We start from the raw sequence: 26,829 nt of genomic DNA on the forward strand, positions 1-26,829 counted from the left end.
TATAATGGGAACGGATTGGCTCCGGCGCTATTTTTTACCGGAGTCGGACCGCAAACGCAACGATCACGCATGCGGTGTACTTGGGCCCTTAGGCTCTGCGCAGAGTAGAAAGCAGGGCGTATGTGGATTTAAAAAAATAAAAACTATCGCACGTCTTTGGGACTATCGCGAACGCACACATCGCGATGGCGATGTTTAAACGATATATCGTTCAGGCTTAATGCCAGTTCTTTGCATTGTTGTTTAACTGTGTGAGAATAGGGCCTCATTAACACACATTGAAGCGCTTTTCTTTTTGTGAACATTATTTTTTTTGAAAGATAGGAATATTATTTTTGTTGTGCTTTCACTAAATGATACGTATGTTTGTTGTGAAGGAGTTGCCGAAGCTTATGCCAATTGACGGCGCAGTCCAATGAACTCCTGCGTCCACTCGCCTTTTTGTAATATTCTGATATAGAATTATCCGAGGCACCCTGAAGTGCACGCGGCGCCTATGTTGTTAACTCACATGATGTAGGAGTGAGTTAGAGTTACGGCGTGCCGAGAGCCGTAAGCTGTGTTAATGTTGAAGCTGAATGTGCTAATAAAGAAACAATGTGCCAGCAAGTCGCGTGTGGTATACCTTTGTTAAGAAAAAGCACAAAAGAAGACACCTTTCTCTGCCTCTTAACTCTCAATGTGCAAAAAACGGCGTCATTGTAATCTGTTTGAGGCAATGCACGAGCGGGTCATTCCGCGCATGCGTTTAATGCGTCAAATATTTTAACATGATAAATTTAAAAAATGAATTACCGCCCGTTAACGCGATAAATTTGACAGCACTAGTTTTGATTGTTATTTGTTTCTCATGATTCCATATTTTTTTCCTCAGAATGGAGTGATTCCATATATATTTCCCTGCACTTGCTCCATAAAAGTAACATTTACTGACCACCACAATGTTTTTTATTCATTTCGTTTAGTGTTTCTGAATGCTAAAGAGTTGCACTTTTGAACTAATTCATTATTTTTTCAGGCTTTTTATCTGAGTTTGTCCTACATTATAAAATGTCTAAGTGAGTGCTCGTCCGAGACTGGTGATTCCATACTTTTTGCTTGGGGTTGTGCTTCTGCTCCTCACAGTATGCTATTGAGTTTGTTGTTATGGAATAATTTTAGTTTTGTCTTGAAACCTTGAACTTTGATTTATTCACCTTGTCAATGTGCATGAAATAGGTAGAAGCCTAGAGTTATACAACTTGATTTGTATATAGTCAATTAGTGAACGAATTACTAAAATAATCAGTGGTAGTCGATGATCAAAATAATCATTTCTGGCAGGCTAAGAACAGCTGGTGCTCAAACCAGAGATTACCATCTGCTTTCTATGATTAAACTTTGATCCAAATGTTGGCGATAAAGCTGCTGCGCATGATGGATAGCATCCTCATTCTCATTCGCATGGGAACAAAAAAAAAAAATTGGATGCCGACAGTTTTTGTCACAAGGCAATTTTGTTTTTCTGTCCCGCCGGGGTTGCACGTTTGATTCTGAAATCTGAATTCTCGTCATTTCATCCTAACCTGAAAGCAAGGAGAGGGACGGAGCTTCCGGTGACGGTACAGAGGTAGGATTTGGTGTTGAACTGTGAGACGAGCAGTCGAACGGTGGCCTGGCAAGTCTCGTAGCGGCAGGGTCTGAAGGTGATGGTGACCTCGGATTGACCGTTGGCTGGGATCACACCTGAAAATTGATGGTGAAAAATTGATGATGACTACCCTACTAAAGACATACAACTTATGGGCCTGCAAAATCTACATATAAGACGCACTGAACTACAGTACCACAGAGGGTGCTCCGGGAGTACGGGGTACCGAGCCCCTTGGTAAGGGCTGTTCGGTCCCTGTACGACCGGTGTCAGAGTCTGGTCCACATTGCCGGCAGTAAGTCGAATTCGTTCCCAATGAGGATTGGACTGAGGCTGCCCTTTGTCACCGATTCTGTCTGAATTTCTAGGCGCAGCCAAAGCGTTGAGGGTGTCCGGTTTGGTGGCCTCAACATTGCGTCTCTGCTTTTTGCAGATGATGTGGTGCTGTTGGCTTCATCAAGCCGTGACCTCCAACTCTTACTGGGGCGGTTCGCAGCCGAGTGTGAAGCGGTCGGGATGAAGATCAGCACCTCCAAATCCGAGACCATGGTCCTCAGCCGGAAAAGGGTGGCGTGCCCTCTCCGGGTCGGGGATGAGATCCTGCCCCAAGTAGTGTTGTATCGGTCGCGAACGATTCGGTCTTTTTGAACGAATTGTTTGGGTGAACGAGACCGAACTAATCACCTTCTGCACTGATTCGTTCCATGAAGTTGGGGCTTGCCTTGTTATCTGCGAGGGAGGGCGTTGAGCAAGCGGCAGCGTCTACTGACATAGCACACGACCAATCAGACGCCAGCCTCATCGCGGGCAGGGGAGGGAGCGGAAACAGAATCAGGGCGTCTGTCACTCACTTCCACGTGTGGCCAATAAGCAGCCAGCGTGCAGGCAGGGGGCAAGACTGAGTTATGTCACTTCCCGTTCACTGACTCTCCGTCCTACCGAGAATGCTTAGATGATTCGTTCTGCTAGACTGCTACGCTAATTTATAGTGCGCCTACACAGCAGCGCTGCGGCAGTGAACGAGCTAAGGACTGAAAGGGCTTTATCACATATTCTTTCATGTTGAGTCTATCATATGCTACTCAAATGCACAAAAATCACCACATAAACACAGTGAGCAAAGTTTACTGTGCTTTTCTCAACAGACTCGAGACTACATATGACGACATTGTATGCACTTTACAGTACGTTAAAACTTTCGCCAGTAGCTACAAGGCGATAAGGCTGAGCTATGGAGACGTCGCGGGGGCGGGCGAGAAAGCTGTCAAGAGACTCTAGCAGCGAATGGCAGCGAAATTTATCTAATCTGTGCCCATGGAAAATGACTATTTAGTATGATCACCTGCCTGATTTGCTGTGAAACGGTAGTTTCATGACATATTTTTCCGAGTTTTTTTTTTTTTTCCCCGTGTCACAGCTTGTCGGGTTGGGGCGCAAATTAATTAACGTTGAGTCCATCAGTCCATCCTGTGCGACTAAAGCGTCCAAAAATTAAACGCGGGGACGTAGGATGTGTATATATACATGTATGTCTCCATTTTCTTAACATACCAATGAGAGTGGAATGGTTACATTGTAAAGAGCAAACAATTCTTTTTTCGTCAGCATTTGGCGATCTGAGATCGGGAGGGGATGACTGCGTGGAGTTGATGGGATCATTTATATAAATACCAGTGCAAAGATGACATTTCAACACGATTTTTAGGTATTATTTTTTCGAGTGTTGTTTTATTTATTTATTTTCGTGTCAGAGAAGCCAAATAATAATAATAATAATAAATTTTATTTATAACGCTGATTTAATATATTATTAATATACATTATAAATTGACTATTTATTAATATTTTCCATGTTTTCTTATTTGTGTGCAATAAATCTCACTCAACCAAAAAAAATAGCCGAAGACAGTTTATTTAAATTCCACATTTATTTGTTCTTCAGCCAAAATGATTTGGTGGTATATCAAGTGGCTTTCACGAGCAGCCAGCTCACGTAAACACGCGTTTAAGCTACGAATACGGAAGGGAGCGTACACGCAATTTAGCGTGATTGAAAAAGTTTGTGCTTAAAAAAAAAAGGGGGAAATGTTTAACCGTTTCCTATAGACCCTACTCACCTATGTCACAAAATGGGCGTGTCGCTGTTTCCGGCCGCCATATTGTACCTATTTTTTAGACCTATTCTCATTGTTTTCAATTAGTCGAGCAAGTTATAGAGCAATTCATGGAAGCCCCGGTGTTATCTGACGCTGTAAACTCATTGGATGCGTTGCATAAAAGGCGTTACGTGGAAAAGCTTCAGTTTATCCATTCGCCAGATCCGTATTTGATGCCTAAATTGATGTTTTTCGACCCACTGGATTCGCCGTCTTGGCCTGACATCTGCTATCCTGATATTTACAACTATCTTGTCCACACAAAATCAGCCTATTCTCACAAAAGTTTGAAAAACTTTAAGAGCTTGGAGGCTTATCAATACTTCGTTGCTGGTTGGGTGAAACAGGTCCTCGTACAGGAAAATTCGGCAGGAATCTTGTGCTCGGAAGGTGAGTTTCGAAATTTTCAATTCAAAATCTTTTGTTCTTGCTAACATCCACTGTCAAGTCTAATGTATTTCATGTCATTTGTCAATGGAGCTAGGGCTTTTAATGTTTATATGGTTTAGCGATAGCACTTTCACTACATACATATATAATATGTAATAAATATGAAGTGCGATAGCACTACTCCAGATTGTCCCTAGTTGAATTTATTTTTTGGCTTTTGACCTCAATAGTGAAATTGTAAATTAATTGTATGACAACTGTCTGATTATCCCCTTATAATTATATATTTTCAGGTAGTTCATTCACAACGTCTGAGTGTATGTTGTCGGCGATTAGCCTAGCAATGATCTTAATTGTGGTTATCAGCCCAAAACCCTCTAAATATATATTAAATGCATCTTACCAGATATAAAATGACCACTACATAATCTGTGGTAGTCGTTTGGAGCCCAGTTTTCTCGTCGAATTGCAGCAGTCAATCTCGGTCTCCTCTTCGGGTCTCTCGGAATACGGTAAAACTTCAAGTCTCTCCGTCTATCTTCTCTGTTTTTGCAACCGACCGCCACACACGACTTCACCATTTTGATTATCAATTGTTAACGAGCAGAAAAACACGCCATAATAGGAGGAATTTACGAAGCGCTAATGCATTAACATGACGAGTATTCGGACAACATGGCGCGGGGGCGTGGCTGTGACGTCACGTGGGTAGGGTCTATATCAAAGTGAAGCAAGCTCAAGCCCTGGCTTTGATCCCATAGAAATATGATAGACGCGGAAATTCTCATTGCTGCAGCGGCTGGGGAGACCCGGGCGCCGGCAAAGACGAGGCAGTGAAAAAAAAAAACAGAAAAACACAGTCTGTCACTCACTTCTGAATCTACGAAGAGAGCAGCCAATGAAAAGCCTGTGTACTGTGCAAGAGGGGGAGGGACCAAGCCTTCCTGTTCAGTTATATATGCTAAGCGGTCTTTTGGTGATTCGTTTGGCAACGTCACTTCCCGTTCACTGACCGAACGATTCATTTGGGCGGTTGTGGGTGGGGGGGATGAGGAGGGCGAACGATTCGTTGAACGATTTGTTTGAACGAATCTTTTTACTGAACGAACCGGAATTGATTTGTTTCCTCAGGTGAACGACTTTTCCAGTCACTAGCCCCAAGTGGAGGAGTTCAAGTATCTTGGGGTCTTGTTCACGAGTGAGGGTAGGTAGGTGCGGGAGATTGGCAGGCGGATCGGTGCAGCGTCTGCAGTGATGCGGACTCTGCACCAGTCCGTTGTGGTGAAGAAGGAGCTGAGCCAAAAGGCGAAGCTCTCAAATTACCGGTCATCTACGTTCCTACCCTCACCTATGGTCACGAACTATGGCTCGTGACCGAAAGAACAAAATCCCGGATACAAGCGGACGAAATGAGTTTCCTCCGCAGGGAGTCCAGGCTCTCCCTTAGAGATAGGGTGAGAAGCCCGGTCATCCGTGAGGGGCTTGGTGTCGTTCCGCAACTCCTCCGCGTTGAGAGGAGCCAGTTGAAGTGGCTCGGGCATCTGGTTGGGATGCCTCCTGGACGCCTCCCTGGAGAGGTGTTCCGGGCATGTCCCACCGGCGGGAGGCCCCGGGGTCGACCCAGGACATGCTGGAGAGACTATGTCGCTCGGCTGGCCTGGGAACGCTTTGGAATCCCGCCGATGGAGCTGGCCGATGTGGCTGGGGACAGGGAAGTCTGGGCTTCCCTGCTAAAGCTGCTGCCCCCGCGACCTGACCCCGGACTAAGCGGAAGATAACGAATGGATGGATCAACTACAGTACCTGACAAAAGTCTTGTCACTTGCACACACATGCACCTGAAGTGTCCCTCTAATATATTTGTAATCAATATTTTCTTACAGGAAATGGATCATTTTAATCCCAACAGGTTTTGGAATAACATTTCGGTGCCAAATAAAACTGTTGAAAAGTGTTCTGATGTTTACAGCTTGGTGAAGCCCATTGAGTCAATTTTTGCAAGACATAAGGGCCCAAATACACCAGATGCCTGATCGTTGCGGTTCTGGTCCGGTTCAGTGTTGACTGTGTGCCACGCAGTACGTCAAAAACAGGCAAATCATACCGGCTTCGCACGGCTGCGGTCTGCCAACTCCGTTCCCTCGTAAGCGCTCGCGTGATCCCGCGCTATAATGTGCCATTTAAAACAACGAAAAACACACGTGGTCTATACTCATCAGAGAAGCAGAGAGAGAGCACATTTTTTCTTAATTTGCATATTGATATTTTAGTTATGTCTGTCGCTTGATTCCAGATTGACTGCATAATGTTGAGATCAGGACTCCGTGTGTGGGGGGTAAGGGGGCAGAGCCCTAGTTTGCCCTTGGTTGTGTCGGTGGGTTTATATCTTTGTGCACATTTAGAATTTATGGCACATAACATCTGATAGAGCTGTTATAAAGAACTGATAAATAATCTGTAATATTTATGAAATAGATAGCGAATTATACTACATGAACTAAAAAACAGCGTACTTGGAATTGGTGTCTCAACACTGCAGATTCCTGCGCCCAGCGCAAACTGTTGGGTTTTCTATGAAAAGTCAAGTAAAATGTAGGAAAGAAAGAGAAACTTCTTGAATAGACAACCAGGTCGAAACTTATGGGTGTCTCTATTCTCTTTCGTATATTTTCCCCCTCGACTCTGTATACAAACCGACATTGTGTGTGCGCCGGGCACGAGAATTTCTGCAGTGAAGCCACTTTCAGATACGCTGCTTTTTTTCTTTTCCGCTCAAAGTTGTCAGCACGTCGTGTGTTTGATACAGTGGGGAGAACAAGTATTTGATACACTGCCAATGGGAAAACCCATTGGCAGTGTATCAAATACTTGTTCTCCCCACTGTATCATTGCCAGAAAAACAAACATACAGTTGTGGTCAAAAGTTTACATACACTTGTGAAGAACATAATGTCATGGCTCTCTTGAGTTCCCAGTTATTTCTACAACTCAGATTTTTCTCTGATCGAGTGATTGGAACATATACTTATTTGTCACAAAAAACATTTATGAAGTTTGGTTCTTTTATGACTTTATTATGGGTGAACAGAAAAAAAGTGATCAAATCTGCTGGGTCAAAAATATACATACAGCAGCGCTAATATTTGGTAACATGTCCCTTGGCCATTTTCACTTCAATTAGGCGCTTTTGGTAGCCATCCACAAGCTTCTGGCAAGTTTCTGGTTGAATCTTTGACCACTCCTCTTGATAGAATTGATGCAGTTCAGTTAAATTAATGGCTTTCTGACATGGACTTGTTTCTTCAGCATTGTCCACAAGTTCTCAATGGGGTTTAAGTCAGGACTTTGGGAAGGCCATTCGAAAACCTTAATTCTAGCCTGATTTAGCCATTCCATTACCACTTTTGATGTGTGTTTGGGGTCATTGTCCTGTTGGAACACCCAACTGCACCCAAGACCCAATCTTCGGGCTGATGACGTTAGGTTATCTTGATGAATTTGAAGGTAATCCTCCTTCTTCATTATCCCATTTATTCTGTGTAAAGCACCAGTTCCATTGGCAGCAAAACAGCCCCACAGCATAATACTACCACCACCGTGCTTGACGGTAGGCATGGTGTACTTGGGGTTAAAGGCCTCACCTTTTCTCCTCCAAACATATTGCTGGGCATTGTGGCCAAACAGCTCGATTTTTGTTTCGTCTGACCACAGAACTTTCCTCCAGAAGGTCTTATCTTTGTCCATGTGATCAGCAGCAAACTTCAGTCGAGCCTTAAGGTGCCGCTTTTGGAGCAAGGGCTTCCTTCTTGCACGGCAGCCTCTCAGTCCATGGAGATGCAAAACACGCTTGACTGTGGACACTGACACCTGTGTTCCAGCAGCTTCTAATTCTTGGCAGATCTGCTTTTTGGTGATTCTCGGATGAATCTTCACCCTCCTGACCAATTTTCTCTCAGCAGCACGTGATAGCTTGTGTTTTCTTCCTGATCGTGGCAGTGACAAAACAGTGCCATGCACTTTATACTTACAAACAAGTGTTTGCACTGTTGCTCTTGGGACCTGCAGCTGCTTTGAAATGGCTCCAAGTGACTTTCCTGACTTGTTCAAGTCAATGGTTGTTCAAGTCAATAATCACTCACAAGAAATTGCTAATTCGTGTTGCTGTATGTATATTTTTGACCCAGCAGATTGGATCACTTTTTCTGTTAACCCATAATAAAGTCATAAAAGAACCAACCTTCATGAATGTTTTTTGTGACAAAGAAGTATCTGTTCCAATCACTCTATCGGAGAAAAATCAGAGCTGTAGAAATAACTGGAAACTCAAGAGAGCCATGACATTATGTTCTTCACAAGTGTATGTAAACTTTTGACCACAACTGTAATAGGACACCTTGCAGCTTCCCTTTTAATGCTGTCCTTATAATAACGATCTGCTGCATCGTATATCACTTTGTGACATTCCACCTCCATGATGAAATGTTCTTCGTCCATGTTCACTGGTGTTTAAACCGTGAATAAGCAATTGGGCTGTGACGTCCAGGCCCAGCTCCACCCATTTTGTCGAATGCGTGTCCGGCAAAAATAGAAAATAGCCTATACTATCCGGCGGGCTTCGACACGCCAGAGGTAGTCCGCAGGCAATCCGGAGCAGTGACGCGGCCGGTATACGTTGAACAATAGGATATAATCGGAACGGATTGGCTCCGGCGCTATTTTTTACCGGAGTCGGACCGGAACCGCAACGATCATGCATCTGGTGTATTTGGGCCCTAAGTCTTGTTGCCTTGTCAAATGATGCACACAATCCCAGATTAGAGCTTCACCTGTTACCAATAATGGATCAATTAACTCTCAGGTGTGTATAAAAAGAACCCCAGTGCACTAGACAGCCACATCAACTGCAACCTGACCTCTGACAAGATGCCCAAGCGGTTCGGCTGGCACGATTCCGGCGGTTTGGCTAGAAGGTCAGATTCCTTCAATCGGGTAGGGTAGGGTTTTATTAACAGACTCAAGGTCTAAGCCACAACCAGTGTTTCCCACAGGATTTTAGGAGACTGTGGTGGGAGGGTCTCTGACCATAGGATTTTTTGAAACTGTGGTGGTGGGCTGCATCGGAGTCGGACAGCCACACCATGTCATGCCACGGCGATTTTTTTTTTTTTTTTCATTATTTTTTCCCCCCAAGAAGAACCATAACAACGATATATTTGAAATATTTCATTAGCTAGGCTAATGTTATAGCTCTCAGCTACGGTACATGTATGTAAAATGCGTTGCTGAGTACAGCTACGTTACCCTATGTAATAATGCGACTTTTTTTCTCGTAGCAATAGTACGACTTACATCTTGTAGTGACTCAGGGTTGGCAAACTGTTGAAAAGAGCCATATTTGACCCCCCCCCCCCAAAAAAAAAAACAAAGAAAAACTGATACAGTATGTCTGGAGCAGCAAAAAATTAAAAGCCTTGTACAAGCCTTATAATTATCAATACTAGCAATATTAGCCTACTATAAAAATGACTAAGTTGGCTAGAAATACATAATTAGCCTTCATGATTAAATGTTTATTTTCCCTGCAGTGGATCCTATAGCGCACCATGTGACTACTCTGTTGTACGATGACACCACAAGTTTAACTTCATTACAATATTAATGAATTGAAAGAATGTTTGTATCATGTTTGTCCTCCTAGAAATCCTATTAAAACAAAAAATATATTTGCCTCCCCCATCTTTTTCCATTTAAAAAAAAAAAAAAAAAAAAAGCTCCGAAGCAGCACTAAAGAGCCGCATGCGGCCCAAGAGCCGCGGGTTTCAGACCGCCGTCGTAGCCCTCCTTTTTTCTTTTTATTTGACCCTCATAAGTACTACATTACCACAACAATAACAGTCCTTCTGTCAACTGACCCATTTACAGGACAGGGGGAATTCTAATGGCCGTGTAAAGAGTTTTTCTTGATTCGGTGAGAAGGTGAATAGTTTTTTCCACGTTGTTCGTTAACTAAATTTCCACACAAACGCACATCGAGGTACCATTAACTTAGCAAGGAGAGGTAAGAGAGTCATTTTTCGAGTGTCCCAGAGCTCGCGAAATTGTGTGTGTGGGGGGGCGCATTTATCCAACTTTCGTCAGCCATAATTGTCTGAAGTTGGCGCGTCGGTGTTGTGCCGAAAAATAGCCACTCCACGCGAAATGTCCCCCCGACGGGAGCGCCCACACGTCACTCGTACAAACAGCCTTTTCTTACCAATCGATGGACACGGAAACGACGTTCTTGCACCGTGAATATGTATCATTTTACTCTGCTTGAACTAATAAATACTTTACTGTGACCAACGCTCTGAAAATAGAGCAAGGCTTTATTTTGGGCCCCGCCTCTCCGCGCAAGTTCAATCAAAGTTTTCTTTCCGTCCACCGCTCACTTTCGCCGAAAAGTCCGATCGAAACTATTGTAATGCCCCGGATATGGGGAAGAAGGAGAGAAGTCTGTATTTGCTTAACCACTCGATTGTGGTAACAATAATAAAGAGAAACAATAACAAAATAACAGCGGGCTGCTACGACATGCGACCGCTATCTCTCGCTATCTCGCTCGTTCTCCCATTCTTCCTACTCGTTCCCCTTGCGTCTCTTAAATAAATAAATAAATAAATAAAATACTGCTCTAAAATGCTGCTCTCGCTCGCGCGGGTAGTAGAGTGGAGTGGGCTACAGCTGTGTAATCGGCTGACTGACGCATCTGATTAGTATCTTTTTTTTTTTCGGGGGGGGGGGGGGGGGGGGGGGGCGCAAACGAGACTGTGGCGGGCCCAAACGAGACTGTGGCGGTGGGAAACACTGCACAACCATACAATACAAGGAAATGATTAACTCATTTGCTCCAACAAACGTATAAATAAGTTCTATTTTTAAATGCTTCACTGCCCCAAAAACGTATTTATACGTCTTTTGCGTTTTTTTTTTTTTTTTTTACAAGAAGCATCTATAGCTTACGATCTATCTGAGAAACAAAAAAACAAGGCTCCAAACCCATTTTAAAGCAATAAAACTGGCCACTGGAGGACAGAAGCGCATTTTATAAGACCCACAACCCGATTCAACAGCAATGAACGGCCGGGCAGCACTGTCAGAGCGCTGGTGGCATGATGCCAGGCGGCGCTCAGACCGAACAAAACAACCGAGAGGACACCTGGGAGGCCAAGCGCTGGACGACCAAGCAAAACGATTGGAACCCCCAGTGCAGCGCCTCGCCAAGCAGACCCCGCAGAGACGCAAAAATAATCCTTCTTTGTAAGACAGACAACGATGAGGGAAAAGTTTACACCGCTGACGTGGCGACAACGGTGTCATCTCAGCGACAAAGCGTCATCTCTCAGTAGTCATGTATAAATAAATTGTTACTTTGCTATCAAAACCTCTATTTGTCTGGTTGTTCATGGTATTTTGTAAAAGGAAAACATTATTCAGCTGTTTGGGATGTAATTAATGCAAAAAATAGCTTTGTTAAAATCAAAGTTATGTTTGAAATGTATGCGTTTACAAAAATCTCATTTTCTCAGTTTTTTCATCAGAAATTGGAAAATTGCTCAAACTAAGCTATTTTCTAATGCTGATTTCTAAAGAATGGAAAAAGATATGAACTTACTTTTTTCTGCTGAAAGAAGAGAGTCTAATCTTTCTTTTGGCGGGTTCCATGTTTATATAACAATAGAACAGAATTTTCTGTGGGCCTTGCAAAATCAGTCAAAATCCAGAAACACGGCCGGGAGCAAAGGGCCTTGCTCTGGTGAAAATGGCTGGGAGTGAATGCGTTAAACAAAGCTAAAAAAAAAAAAAAAAACAATAAAAGGAGGTACACTACAGTGATACAAAGCTAGTGACCCACTTTTAAAAGGGACCTATACCAATGTCCTGGAGAGTATTCACCCAGTACAGTACATAAGTACTGTATTTGTTTATTATGACAATAAATCCTCAAGATGGCATTTACATTATTAACATTCTTTCTGTGAGAGGGATCCACGGATAGAAAGACTTGTAATTCTTAAAGGATAAATGTGACTTTGTACATTGTGACTAAATATTGAAATCTAGTGTATTTGTTGAGCTTTCAGTAAATGATACTGCATCCACTTAACTTCTGCCCAAATGCATGATGGGAAGTGCAACCATGACTGTGCGTAGGGGCAACAATTGATATATCTTCTCTGCGTTGGGAAAGAACATAGGGTGTTAAGAAAATGACCAACTACTACCTTTCTTCCCCACATTGCCTCCCAAGTTATTTTTAATTGCTGAGAGAGGTATTATAAGGCTTTAGCCACATAAAAAATGGCTCCAAAGGCTGTCAAAATTCTCTCTACTCATTATACGCTGCCTTTTAGCGCTATCTATTGGTAAAACGGTGTCTTTATATATTGAACGCAACAATGCGTGAGTGTGTCGTGCAGCCAATGTGTTAATTACTTAACGGGATTAATTTTATAAAATGAATTGCCGCCGTTAACGCAATAAATTTGATAGCCCTACTTTAAGCCAAAACTACTCTGGATGAGTGTAAGACATTTTGTCTGTAACGTTAAATACAATTAGAAAACGATTTAGATAAAAAAAATATATATTTTTTTTAAAAAGGCATGTTCGATATTTTTTTGCCGATTACGAAACTTTGAAAATGGCTTGATCAGACCCGATCGATCGGGATGTTAGTTACTGTTGCAACGTCTCACTGGTGAAACTGAGACAGCTGCTGTCGGCATCTCTGACAAAAATAAAGTCAATATGTAAACTAAAGAGCAAAAATGTAACGACTCTAATGTAGCCCAAAGTAGCCGAGTAACAGTAGTGGTTCTTCTTCATAAATCAACTCAAGTAAAAGTATTGCATGGTATAGTATAACTACTCTAACAAGTACTATATTATTTAAAAAGTTACTCAAGTAAATGTAGCTGAGTAGATGTAACGAGTTACTACTCACCTCTGACCACTAGTAATAATAAAAGGGAGAACACCACTAGAAAATAAGTTGCCGGACGGCCAAACTGCAAAGAAAATGTGACTTAAAGCGCATACGACAGGAGAAAAAAAAGTCTTAAATAGCATTATTATGTGAATTAGAATCATATTTTGAGACGATTCGATTATATACAACAATTTAGCAAAGCGCAGATGACGAGAAATTAGTCTTTTAATCTGCCGGTTAGCCACGCCTACCATTATAGGGCTCAGCGGGAGATTGGGCTCATCGGTTTTACGATTCAGCCCATTGAAGGGGAATTATTCACAACGAGGAAAACGCGACGAAGAGAGCTGGAAAATGTCATTTTTTTCTGTCTCTTGGCAAAATTACTCCATAATGGTCAAAACTGTCTTTTTTTACCCCTTTACCTTCACCTCCCAAACGATATTTTATGACACCTAAATCGGACATATGTAATTTCCCTTCCCCGGCTTCGGAAAACGTAAACAAACCAAGAGGCGTGACAGCTAGCCCACATGCTTACCCGAACCGAGTGATGTTTCAAAGTCTTCGAAGCGGAAAATCACACATAACTAGCCCGGATGTTTTGACATGACGACTGGGTTGTCGATTGTCTTCACCGGAGAGCAATTTACAGCTCGTTCCCCGGAGGAGGGCGGCTGCAGTTGTTGTGCAGCTAACATGCAGCTAATGTGCATGAGGAGAGCTTTTTACATGCCCATCAATGATCAAACGTAAGTAGTCCTTTATTTAAAGAAAGTCTGTAGTGTTTACTTTGTAATCGCTGTATTCGTATTTGCCATAACACAAAACAAGATGTTTACCGTAATTTCCGGACTATTGAGCATCCCTGATTACAAGCCTCACCCAGTACATTGTTAAAGGAAAAAGAATTTTGTACACACATAAGCCTCTCCTGCCTATAAGCCTCGTGTACCCACATAGTTAACTGAAATATTTATAAAGAAATACACAGTTTTCTAAGTTTTAATACCATACTTTAACGAATCGGGTTATGACATAGCGCGTGACTTACAGGTAAGGGAGGTGCGGAAGAGCAAGATACGTGCTGTTGTTGCGGGTGTGTCTGTGTGTGTGCTTCGGCTGCTAGAGGCAGCAGTCGTGTGTTGTTCGACGAGTTTCCAAAATAAAGAATTGCAACCTAACTTAGCGGGTTACTCTTTGTCATCGTGACAATACCTTAACTTTTCTTTCCAAACAGCGCCAGCAACATGGCACTTAACTGACTTTTCAAGCTTACTCCTGAGCATGTGTCGTCGTTTTCGTCACGTAGCAGACCGGAAACCCGTTGGTGATGGTGGATTTTTTTCACGCTGCTCCACGCTGTCAGACTTTTGCAAAGGTTGCTCTTCGCATACGGCCACTTTTGTAAACGATCTGACACCGCTGGCCATCCAAGCCTTCAATTCAACTCGGCACGTCATATCCATTTCTTCTAGCATTTTCCATGATGCGGGTATGCTAATTTTACTGATGCACAACGATGAGGGTCTGCTACTTTTATCCGTGCACAAAGTACAAAGTTAAAATACGGGTACGAGTGCAAACTAGCGTCTTCCTCGATACATATATTCCGCGTGTCTTACGCTTACGTTTTATGTTCGAGCGCTCCTGGCTGTCGTTAGAAAAATGGATAAATTGGCCGCATTATTGCATACGCCGCAGGATTCAAAATGAGGGGGAAAAGTAGCGGCTTGTATTCCAGAAATTACGGTACTCACTTCCTCGTGAGTCCAACGGTCCCACAGTAGTAGGGCTTGTGAATGGGAACCTTTTAAAACTCCAAAAAGGCGCACACGCCTCCCCCTCATAGAGCAAGATTTTTCTGCAGCCCTTTGGCTGGCGTGATGCGAAAAATAAACGTATTAATCCGCAAAATCAGCTGAATCCTTAGTCCTCGTACACAACAGTACGGCTGTATAGTGAAGAGGACGCCTTCATCCGTACACATCACAGTGCCCTCCTCCTCAATGCAAGACCGAAGCCGGAAGTCACTCATTTTCATGGCGCGGGATTCAAAAAACTATATAAAAATAGCGATCGCTTCCACACACATCCAAGCAGTCCATATCATTCAGGAGCATAAAACACCGCGTGTATTATGAAATAAACATGCTTTTTCGTGTCACATGCACTTTAAAGCCTGTAAAATACATTTAGGTATGTGCAAGAAACAACCAATGTGTTGCAAAACAACAGTTTTCATGTTATGACACATCTGGCAGAGTTCCAAACCCATACGGTGATGTTTTCCAGAGCCTGGATAAGAGTAATGTGTGGAAAGTGAGGCTTCCACAGCCATGATTTATTTAGTACACAACAGACAACCGAGTACTTTGGAGAAAACACAACATAGCTGCACTCCAGATAGGTTTCTTTAACTGTGCAGAGCAAGATTACCAAAAAAATGTCATCAAGTGATTCCTACCCTTCAGTGGGTGGATGGAGAAGGCCTCATGCGGTTCAATAAGTTGCACTTCAAACTCCAAATCAGCGGGAGATCGACAGCTCAGTGGAATGATGTGGCTAACACTATAGGAAGAGCCACACATTACTATATACGTAAAATACAAAATAAAAAACATTGATCTGGCTTGTACAGTTGTATGAAAAAGAATCTGAACATTTTGGAATTTCTCACATTTCTGCATAAAACCACTATCAAATGTTTGATCTGATCTTTGTCAAAATCACACAGATGAAAAAAACTGCTTTGACTAAAACCACCCAAACATTTATAGTTTTTTATATTTTTATGAGGACAGTATGCAAAAATAAGTAAATAAGGAAAAAATAAAAAAAAAAAATAAGTAAGTGAACAATCACATTCAATATTTTGTGGACCCCCCCTTTGGCAGCAATAACTTCAACCACACGCTTCCTCTAGCTGCAGATCAGTCTGGTATATCGATCAGGACTAATCTTGCCCAATTCTTCTCTACAAAACTGCTGTAGTTCAGTCAGATTCCTGGGATGTCTGGCATGAATCGCTGTCTTTAGGTCATGCCACAGAGTCTCAATTGGGTTCAAGTCTGGACTTTGACCTGGCCACTCCAGATTGTGTATTTTATTCTTCTGAAACCATTCTGAAGTTAATTTACTGTGTTTTGGATCATTGCCTTGTTGCAGCATCCATCCTCTTTTTAGCTTCAACTGTCCGACAAACGGCCTCAGGTTTTCCTGTAAAACATCCTGATAAACCTTTGAATTCATTCTTCCATTCATGATTTCAAATGGTCCAGGCCCGGAGGCAGCAAAACAGCCCCAAATCATGAACTCCCTCCACCATGCTTCACAGTAGGGATGAGGTGTTGATGTTGTGAGCTGTTCCATTTTTCCTCCTCCGTTGTGTGTTACTCCCAAACAATTTCACTTTGGTTTCATCAGTCCACAAAATATCTAAGTTCTGTGGGGTGTCCAAGTGCCTTTTTGCGAACATTAAACGAGCAACAATGTTTGTTTTAGACAGCAGTGGAGTCCTCCCATGAACACCATTCTTGGCCATAGTTTTATAAATAGTTGATGTGTGCACAGAGATATTGGACTGTGCCAGTGATTTCGGTAAGTCTTTAACAGACACTCTAAGGTTCTTTTTTACCTCTCTGAGTATTTTGCGCTGAACTCTCTGCGTCATCTTTGGTGGACAGCCACTGCTTGGGAGAGAAGTAACAGAGACAACCTCTGTGACTGTCCATTGATGAACATCCAGACTTTTAAATGGTTTTGTATTCTTTCCCAGCTTTATTCAAATCAACAATCCTTGATTGCAGGTCTTCAGACAGCTCTTTTGACCAAGCCATGATGCACATCAGACAATGTTTCTCATCAAGACAATTCTTCCAAGGTGTGCGTTTTATAGTGGGCAGGGCAGCTTTAAACCACTCATCAGTGATTGGGCACACACCTGACTTAAATTGTTTGGTAAAATTGGTTTCAATTGCTCTTTAAGTCTCGTTAGGTAGAGGGTTCACCCTTTTTCCCCCTTTTGTCATGCTTTGCATGCTATCCTCATTAATTAAAATATGAAAACCTATAGACCCTACTCACGTGACGTCACAGCACGTCATGTTAATGCATTAGCGCTTCGTAAATTCCTCCTATTATGGCGTGTTTTTCTGCTCGTTAACATTAATAATCAAAATGGTGAAGTCGTGTGTGGCGGTCGGTTGCAAAAACAGAGAAGATAGACGGAGAGACTTGAAGTTTTACCGTATTCCGAGAGACCCGGAGAGGAAAGCGAGATGGACTGCTGCAATTCGACGAGAAAACTGGGCTCCAAACGATTACCACAGATTATGTAGTAGTCATTTTATATCTGGTAAGATGCATTTAATATATATTTAGAGGGTTTGGGGCTGATAACCACAATTAAGATCATTGCTAGGCTAATCGCCGACAACATACACTCAGACGTTGTGAATGAACTACCTGAAAATATATAATTATAAGGGGATTATAAGACAGTTGTCATACAATTAATTTACGATTTCACTATTGAGGTCAAAAGCCAAAAAATAAATTCAACTAGGGACAATCTGGAATAGTGCTATCGCACTTCATATTTACTAACATATTATATATGTATGTAGTGAGAGTGCTATCGCTAAACCATATAAACATTAAAAGCCCTAGCTCCATTGACAAATGACATGAAATACATTAGACTTGACAGTGGATGTTAGCAAGAACAAAAGATTTTGAATTGAAAATTTCATAACTCACCTTCCCGAGCACGAGATAGATTCCTGCCGAATTTTCGTGGACGAGGACCTGTTTCACCCAACCAGCAACGAAGTATTGATAAGCCTCCAAGCTCTTAAAGTTTTTCAAACTTTCGTGAGAATAGGCTGATTTTGTGCGGACAAGATAGTTGTAAATATCAGGGTAGCAGATGTCAGGCGAAGACAGCGGCTCGAAAAACATCGATTTAGGCATCAAATATGGATCTGGCGAATGGATAAACTGAAGCTTTTCCACATAACGCCTTTTATGCAACGCATCCAATGAGTTTACAGCGTCAGATAACACCGGGGCTTCCATGAATTGCTCTATAACTTGCACGACCAATTGAAAACAATGAGAATAGGTCTAAAAAATACGGACAATATGGCGGCCGGATACAGCGACACGTCATTCTGTGACGTAGGTGAGTAGGGTCTATAAATGTTTGAGTGGTTTTAGTTAAAGCAGATACTGTTTTTACATCTGTGTGATTTTGACAAAAATCAGATAACATTTGTTGGTGATTTTATGCAGAAATCTGAGACATTCCAAAAGGTTCAGATACTTTTTCATACCACTGTATGTAGTGCTGTGCGATATGGATAATTTTCAGTGTCATTGAAAATTATGGACACCCAATTATGTGGTTCTTAATATAAGAGTTGCCCAGTAATATCGGTCGATAAGGGCGTTTAAAATAATATCGCTTAGCCAGTATGTATTCTGCGTTATAAATAAAAGTACAATCCTGCAGCCTTTGTGCATGGGATGGTCACAGCTTAGCAAAGCAGCAGTCCCCTCAACAAGTTTCCAAAATAAAATGCTTGGGATTTTTCCTGAAAATTCTGTATGTAGAGACCTTCTTAAGTAGAGGTACCACTGTATTTAATTACGGACATTTTGGCTCATTTCAATTTTTTTTTTTTTTTTTGCATCGGACATTATTTTGGCACTTTTTCTATAACTTCAGGTGAAGTTGTCTTATCCTTACAGAATGTTACTTTTATTTGGAAAACCTTGAAGTTGTTACATTTACCATTATTAAAGCATCCAGTGGGGAATCACAATAGAATTAGCAATAACATGTTAAGTACACGAACGCATATATCGGTATCAGTTTGCTATTGGTGTCGGATTTTTTGAGTTAGACAACATCGGGATATCGGTTAAAAAGTCACTATCGGACAACGCCAGCAAAAAGCTTTGAAAAACTTTCCATAAAAAATTTAATTTTCGTGTCGTCAAAACTGATCATGAAAAACCCCTGTCGATATTATCCGAAATCATTAAAAACTGCTTTTAACGGCCGATACTACCCGATAATATCGGACGACTCTATCAACCTCTACTAGCAAGTCAGCGCAAATTGGGTGCCATCTACTGGCCAAAATGTACATTGCATGGACAGAAGAGAAAGTTTTATATCGTTTTGGCAATTTATACCGTCATATCGTACAGCACTACATGTATGTAAAAAAAATGCATTTTGAAAAAATCAAGTACAGGTAGTCTCCGGGTTACGACGTACTCGATTTGCGCGATTTCCACTTTACAATGCCGGAGTCTTGTCCGCCATTTTGTGTCCATTCGTTTAGTTTTTTTGTTGCATTGACAGTACTTTATTGTACCACACAGTATATTATTTTTTTACTTAACTTTATTAATATGACGTGGTCTGTCATCACTAAATGTGAAGTTGTTCATCTTTACAGAGCTAACAAGGCAATTGTGTTTATTTGAAGTTTTTTTTACTTCCTTTACTTTCGACAATTTGTAAAGCTGTAACACATGTGTACGCTTATGTTCAAAACGACACGCATCTTAACAAGTAAACGACACAGAAAAATTGCTGTTCAAACGTCCATCTTGTCTGATCAATACGTAAATTTAGTAGATTCAATTAGCCTAATTTGTCTAACAAAAGTACGCTAGCTTAACTCCACAAACTGTACCTCTAAACTTAATTACAAATGCATACACAAACATATATTAGCTGAAACAACTCACAGCCTGATGTGGGCCAAACCAGAGCGCAGGTACAGTGCTGGCCAAAATTATTGGCACCACTGCATTTCTGTCAGATATTTTGCTTGCAATGAAAAAACACAAAAGAGAATGGAAAAAAAAAAAATCATGATCATTTACACAAAACTACAAAAATGGGCCGAACAAAAGTAATGGCATCTTCATCCTAATACATGGTAGCACAACCTTTAGACAAAATAACTGCGAACAACCGCTTCCGGTATCCATCAATGAGTTTCTTACAATGCTCTGCTGGAATTTTTGACCATTCTTCTTTGGCCAACGGCTCCAGGTCTTTGACATTTGAAGGGTGCCATTTTCAGATCTCTCCACAGGTGTTCTATGGGATTCAGGTCTGGACTCACTGCTGACCAGTTTAGAAGTCTTCAGTGCTTTCTCTCAAACCATTTTCTAGTGCTTTTTGAAGTGTGTTTTGGGTCATTGTCCTGCTGAAAGACCCATGACCTCTGAGAGAGACCCAGATTTCTCACACTGGGCCCTACATTATGCTGCAAAATTTGTTGTTAGTCTCCAGATTTTATAATGCAATGCACACGGTCAAGCAGTCCAGTGCCAGAGGCAGCAAAGCAACCCCAAAACATCAGGGAACCACCGCCATGTTTGACTGTGGCGACCGTGTTCTTTTCTTTGAAGGCCTGATTTTTTCCTGTAAACTCGATGTTGATGCCTTTTCCCAAAAAGCTCTACTTTTGTCTCATCTGACCAGAGCACATTCTTCCAAAACGTTTTTGGTTTCCTCAGGTAAGTTTTGGCGAACTCCAGCCTGGCTATTTTATTTCTCCAGGTCAGAAGCGGGGTCTTCCTGGGTATCCTACCATAGAGTCCCTTTTCATTCGGACGCCGACGGACAGTACGGGTTGACATTGTTGAACCCTCGGACTGCGGGACAGCTTGAACTTTTTGGAATGTTAGTCAAAGCTCTTTATCCACACACAGCACAATCTTTCGTTAAAATCTCTCGTCAAATTTTGTTTTCCGTCCACATCTAGGGAGGTTAGCCACAGTGCCGTGGGCTTTACATTTATTGATGACACTGCGCATGGTAGACACAGGAACATTCAGGTCTTTGGAGATGGACTTGTAGCCTTGAGATTGCCCATGCTTCCTCACAATTTTGCTTCTCAAGTCCTCAGACAGTTATTTAGTCTTCTTTCTTCTCTCCATGGTCAATGTGGTACACACAAGGACACAGGACAGAGGTTGAGTCAACTTTAATCCATTTTAACTAGCTGCAAGTGTGATTTAGTTATTACCACCACCTGTTATGTGCCACAGGTGCTGTTAATTACACAAATTAGAGCAGCATCACATGATATTTTAAAGGTTGCCATTTTTGTAGTTTTGTGTAAATGATAATGATTTCATTTTTTTCCCCATTCTCTTTTGTGTTTTTTCATTGCAAGCAAAACAAATGAAGATATTACATATATTATATTATTATAAGCATTTGTAATTGCAATCATTTTCTGGGTGAAACTGAGCATTATCTGACAGAATTGCATGGGGGCCAATACTTTTGGCCAGCAGTGTATGTACACTTATGTTCAAAACGACACGCATCTTAATAAGAAAACACTTGACACAGAACAATTGGTGTTCAAACGTCCATCTAATCGGCTCAACATGTATATTTAGTAGATTTTGCCTAATTTTCCAAACAAAAGTCCGCTAGCTTAAATGCTACGAATGCTAACGTATTCACTGTCACGTCGTGGGGGAGTTATGTCAAGTCGTTTCCTGCTTTATTTTGAAAGCTTCACCCTCCTTGCGTCTGTACACTTGCCCTTCCTCTTGTCACCTCATCACCTATTGTTTCCACCTGTTCCCCATTACCTCGTGTGTATATATTGCCTTGGTTTGCCTTGTCTTGAGCAGAAGTGTCTTTCTTCTAAAGTCAGTCACGTCAGCCTCTCGCCATTGCCATCATAGTTATCCTGTACATTATCCTCCATTTGGAGCGCTTTGTGTTTGAACCTTTTGATCCTAGCTAGCTTGACTTTTTCCTCCATTTGAGGCGCTTTATGTTTTTGCCTTTCCTCCCTTTTGGATTGCTTTGTGTTTGAACTTTTTTATCCTAGTTTTCTTGACTCATTCCTCGATCGAAGCGCTTTATGTTTGTACTTTTCCTCATCCCTGCATCCCAGCGGAAGAACCTTGGTTTTCATTAATAAACTTTACTGCCTGTACTCCGCAACTGAGTCCGTCTCGTCACCACAGCCTGACATTCACAACTCATAGCAAATCACTCAAACATAACTCCAAAAACTGTAGCTCTGAACTTAATTACAAATGCATAAACAAGTATTTATCAGCTGAAACAACTTACAGTTTAATGTTGGCCAAACCAAAGCACAGCTATCCTTTATCCATGTCAGACGGTATAGTCTGCTCCTCAGTCATACAAGGAGACAGTCCAGCCAAAGGCGGAGTTTGACTTTTGGGGCGGGGGGGGGGGGGGGGCACAACATGTTGATGACCCCAAAACGCAGTGTCAGCAACAAAATTAACTTACAAGAAAATTGATAATAATAAGATGAAAATGAGCATTTTTTTGTTGTTGTTTCCCATCATTCTTGAGGGGTATTCTAAGTCAGGCTGCTTAGGACGGCTATACTTTTCGCCAAGCTCGTCATCTGTTGAATACAGTACGCCCGCCGGTGTCGTGCCAATGTTACCCCAGTCAAAAATTGTATCCCCTGGGCGGAGCCATATGGACGTAGATTTGTGTCTTGATTATTAAAAAAAAAAAAAAAATCACTTCAATCAAAAAAAAAGTGTTTTTGCAGCAAAAATACATTTGAAACTCAAAAAAATGCATTTGAAAGCTATTTTTCTTTGATTTTTTTTTTTTTTCTTTGATTGAAGTAATATTGTTTTGCGTTTGGACCACATTTTGGCAAGGACATTTGTGTCTTTATTATTCAATCAAAAAATAAGTTGCTTCAAACCAAAAAATATATATTTTCAAAAGAAAAATCACCAGTCAAAAAAAGAAAAATTTCAATCATCGAAAAAAAGTTTTTGAATGTGAAAAAATATTCGGGACTCAAATATTTGCATTTGAACACTTAACTTTTCATTAAAAAAGTTTTCTTTGATTTTAGCAATCCTTTTTGTGTGACATTTGTGTCTCAATCATTCAATCCCCAAAAAAGTTGCTTCAATCAAAAAAAATTATTTTCAAACAAAGAAAAAAATCATTTGAAAAATTAAATTGCCCTCCCCTATTTTTTTTTTTAATGATATGCAAAGCAAATGACTCTCTAAGGTGCTCGTCATATGATCTATTCGAAAAATAATTTTGACCCATGATAAAAATATCTTTATTTTTCATTTCATTCATTTTTGTTGTTTTATTGCTTTACAACTTTTACAGATTTAGGAAAGTCAATTACATGCAATGTCACTTTTAGGCCACCGGGGGGGCCTGGCCAGCCTGGCCCCCACCTTAAACTCCGCATATGTGTCCAGCCAGACCCAACACTGCCACCATCATTAAACAAAATACAATACTTTTGAACTTTTTTCGATAGTTATTTTGAGATTAAGGGGTTTTAAAGGGTTAATTCCGATTTGCGTGGAAATTCGGGTTACGTCACCAGCGTAGGAACGGAATTCATTCATAACCCGGGGACTACCTGTACACACAAACACCCACCTTTGTCCAAGCGGGGCAGCTGGTAAGTCAATGCGCGTTGGGATATGCACATGAGCGGTGGCAGGGTACGCGTGAACTGGAATTAAAAGGTTCTCATCGTCCTTCAAGTGGATGCAGATTAAGAACAGCCATTGCAAAGCACACAAAAGCACGGTGTCGAGATCGCAAGAGTTGGCTCGCGCGCTTACCTCGCAGTGAACCCGAATACAGTCGGAAACACGGGACCAATCGTGAGGACAGAATTTGACTTTCACCGTGTAGGCGAGGCCAGGGATGAGCCGACACTTGAGGGAAGTCAGATCAGTCAAAATGGATACTTTGATTGTGACGCTTACGGAGATCACACATACCTTTTTGGCGTAGTTTGTTCGGAAATGCTTGCTTTGGGTGGGGATGATGTGAATATTTAGCACTCTGGATGAGATGTTGATTAGTCTCTAAAGAGCGGAGGGAAAGCGGTTCATTTAAATTTCATCGCGTGCACTCGAGAGAACCATTTAGACACTCTTGATGCTTACATCCACATTCATCAAGCGTGCATGATGGGAAATCACATCTTCATTCATTCACCCATTCAAATGAGAGGATTCAATAATGCCTGCTAATTTTCTATTTCGTGTTTACTCGTGATTAAGAAATTGGGAGAAATTACAGTATGGAGCAGATTCAGATTAGAGCGAATGGTTTTCTCACCACGCTCTTCACGTAGTCTTTCTCCAGTTTGAAGCCGCTGAAATGAAGTTCAGAAGGATCCACTTGGATACGGCCGTTGCTTTTCTCTTTGACGTAGATTTCTACGCGGGGAGGAGAACAGGATTTCAAATAACGAACCGAACGCGTCACAGTTGAATCGATAATGGCGGCATCATGTCAGTTAGTGCTGCGACAATTAAATTGAGTACAGTAATTTTTGGACTATAAGCCGCTACTTTTTTACTTCATTTTGAAGCCTGTTGCTTATTGTTAAGCTAGCTCAAACTTATGCTATGCAAGTTAGTCAATTATTCTTTTGTTGTATTTAGATTAGTGCTTCAACGATTAATCGATTAACTCGAGTAATCGATTAGAAAAAAGTATTCGAATTAAATTTTGTTGTTTCGAGTATTCGCTTAATTAAAGTGCCGTTGTAATGGTTTATTTTGAAAGTGTTTACATTTAGTTCTATTGATTAGGGTAGATACACGGCCCTCTGGTCTGCCTCATTTCACATGGCTGAATCCAACTGCTCCCTGTTAAGACCAACGTAAGCTAAGTTTTTGTTTGGGCTAATGCTTTTTAATGCATTTGTAATTTAGTTTATAGGTATATTTAGCCGTTTTTTGTGGGAATATGAGTCAGATACATTTGTTAAGAGCATTGTATAAAAAGAAAAAAATAATAAAAAATAAAAACATTAGCATTTTATAGCATTTACTAGGGTTGTTCTGATCATATTTTTTGCACCCCGATCCGATCCCGATCGTTTTAGTTTGAGTATCTGCCGATCCCGATATTTCCCGATCTGATTGCTTTGTTTTTGCTCCCGATTCAATTCTAATCATTCCCAATAATTTTTCCCGATCATATACATTTTGGCAATGCATTAAGAAAAAAAAAGAATAAAACTCGGACGAATATATACATTCAACATACAGTACATAAGTACTGTATTTGTTTATTATGACAATAAATCCTCAAGATGGGATTTACTAGAGCTGGGAATCTTTGGGCACCTAACGATTCGATTACGATTACGATTCAGAGGCTCCGATTCGATTATAAAACGATTATTGATGCACCCCCCTCCTTTTTTTCTCTTTTTTTTTTTTTTTATGTTTTGTACATGAGTTCCAAAATTGTTCAAAAATACTCTCAGGCTAAACCACACTACTATTTCAGTATCAAGTTAACATATAGCAGTAAACAAATATACAAAAATAACATTAAATAAAAAACTCCAGAGTTCTGTATCAGCAGCTTTAAACTACATTCAATTAATTTAATGTTGTGAATCAACCTTTAAATTTGTTAAAATTGCTCCCGTTATTCCATAATTTCCCTCTTGTCTACTTTCGACATGTGAAAGTTTTAAAACTATTTTAAAGATAGATTCAAGTCAATATTTTACCAATTTAGGAGTATTTTAGATAAAAAGTTAATTAGGTTTGCTTGGAAGGTTCGCTACAACAGCCTTGCAGGGAAGTGTACTGCTTTAAGATGGCGGCCGTTTATAACGCCCGCATCTAGCTTTTTGTAGATGTGCTGCTAACACTACCAAATCTATATTGCATCTAGTCCTATATAAATGATATCCACTGTAACGTTGTAATGGATGTACTTTGTAGCAGCTTTTCGGCAGCAGTCAGATATGTTGTTGTGTTTTTTTTGTCTCGTTGCATGAGTTGAGCTAGAGCCGTGAGTTGAGCATTGGCATTACCCGAGGGGCCGGGTAATGGGAAGCATGATGTTTAGCTACTCTCACTCCGTTCCGTCCCGAAGACCGCGCGGCGCGCTGAGTGTTGTGTACTTCCGCTTTACTTCGCATATTTCAATAATAGGAATTTGGATGTTTGTGAATCGTTCTCGAATCTTCCACGGCCAAATCGCGAATAATCTAAGAATCGGAGATTTTGCACACCTCTAGGATTTACATTATTGACCTTCTTTCTGTGAGAGGGATCCACGGATAGAAAGACTTGTAATTCTTTAAGGATAAATGTGACTTTGTATATTGTGACTAAATATTGCCATCTAGTGTATTTGTTGAGCTTTCAGTAAATGATACTGTAGCCATTTAACTGTTCTGCCCAAATGCATGATGGGAAGTGCAACCATGACTGTGCATATTGGTACCAATTGATATATCTTCTCTGCGTTGGGAATTAACATAGGGTGTTAAAAAAAAGATCAATTACTACCTTTCTTCCCCACATTGCTTCCCACGATATTTCTAATCGCAGGGAGAGGGATTGTAAGGCTTTAGCCAATTGAAAAAAGTCTCCAAAGGCTGCCAAAATTCACTCTACTCATTTTACGCTGCCTTTTAGCTCTCTCTCTCTCTCTCTCTCTCTATATATATATATATATAGGTAAAACGTAAAACGGCGCCATTACAGATTGAGCACTACAATGCGTGAGTGGGTCGTGCAGCGCATGCGTAAATTGCGTTAAATATTTTAATGTGATAAATTTTTTAAAAAATAAATTACCGCCGTTAACGGGATAAATTTGATAACCCTAC

General features: G+C 41.1%; 1 protein-coding gene across 1 annotated transcript in view; it reads right to left on the reverse strand.

Annotated features, from left to right (window-relative positions):
- Window positions 1-26,829, reverse strand: part of cfap221 (cilia and flagella associated protein 221) — a 77,731-nt gene that overhangs the window by 45,068 nt on the left and 5,834 nt on the right. The window contains exons 4-9 of the mRNA XM_057830389.1: window positions 24,303-24,403; window positions 23,960-24,046; window positions 23,798-23,893; window positions 23,610-23,710; window positions 15,612-15,715; window positions 1,566-1,725 (exon numbers count right to left, since the gene is read on the reverse strand). Coding sequence (XP_057686372.1) covers window positions 1,566-1,725; window positions 15,612-15,715; window positions 23,610-23,710; window positions 23,798-23,893; window positions 23,960-24,046; window positions 24,303-24,403 — 649 coding nt within the window. The remainder of the gene's footprint in view (window positions 1-1,565; window positions 1,726-15,611; window positions 15,716-23,609; window positions 23,711-23,797; window positions 23,894-23,959; window positions 24,047-24,302; window positions 24,404-26,829) is intronic.

The sequence above is a fragment of the Corythoichthys intestinalis genome, chromosome 2 (assembly GCF_030265065.1).
Source record: "Corythoichthys intestinalis isolate RoL2023-P3 chromosome 2, ASM3026506v1, whole genome shotgun sequence".
NCBI lineage: Eukaryota > Metazoa > Chordata > Actinopteri > Syngnathiformes > Syngnathidae > Corythoichthys > Corythoichthys intestinalis.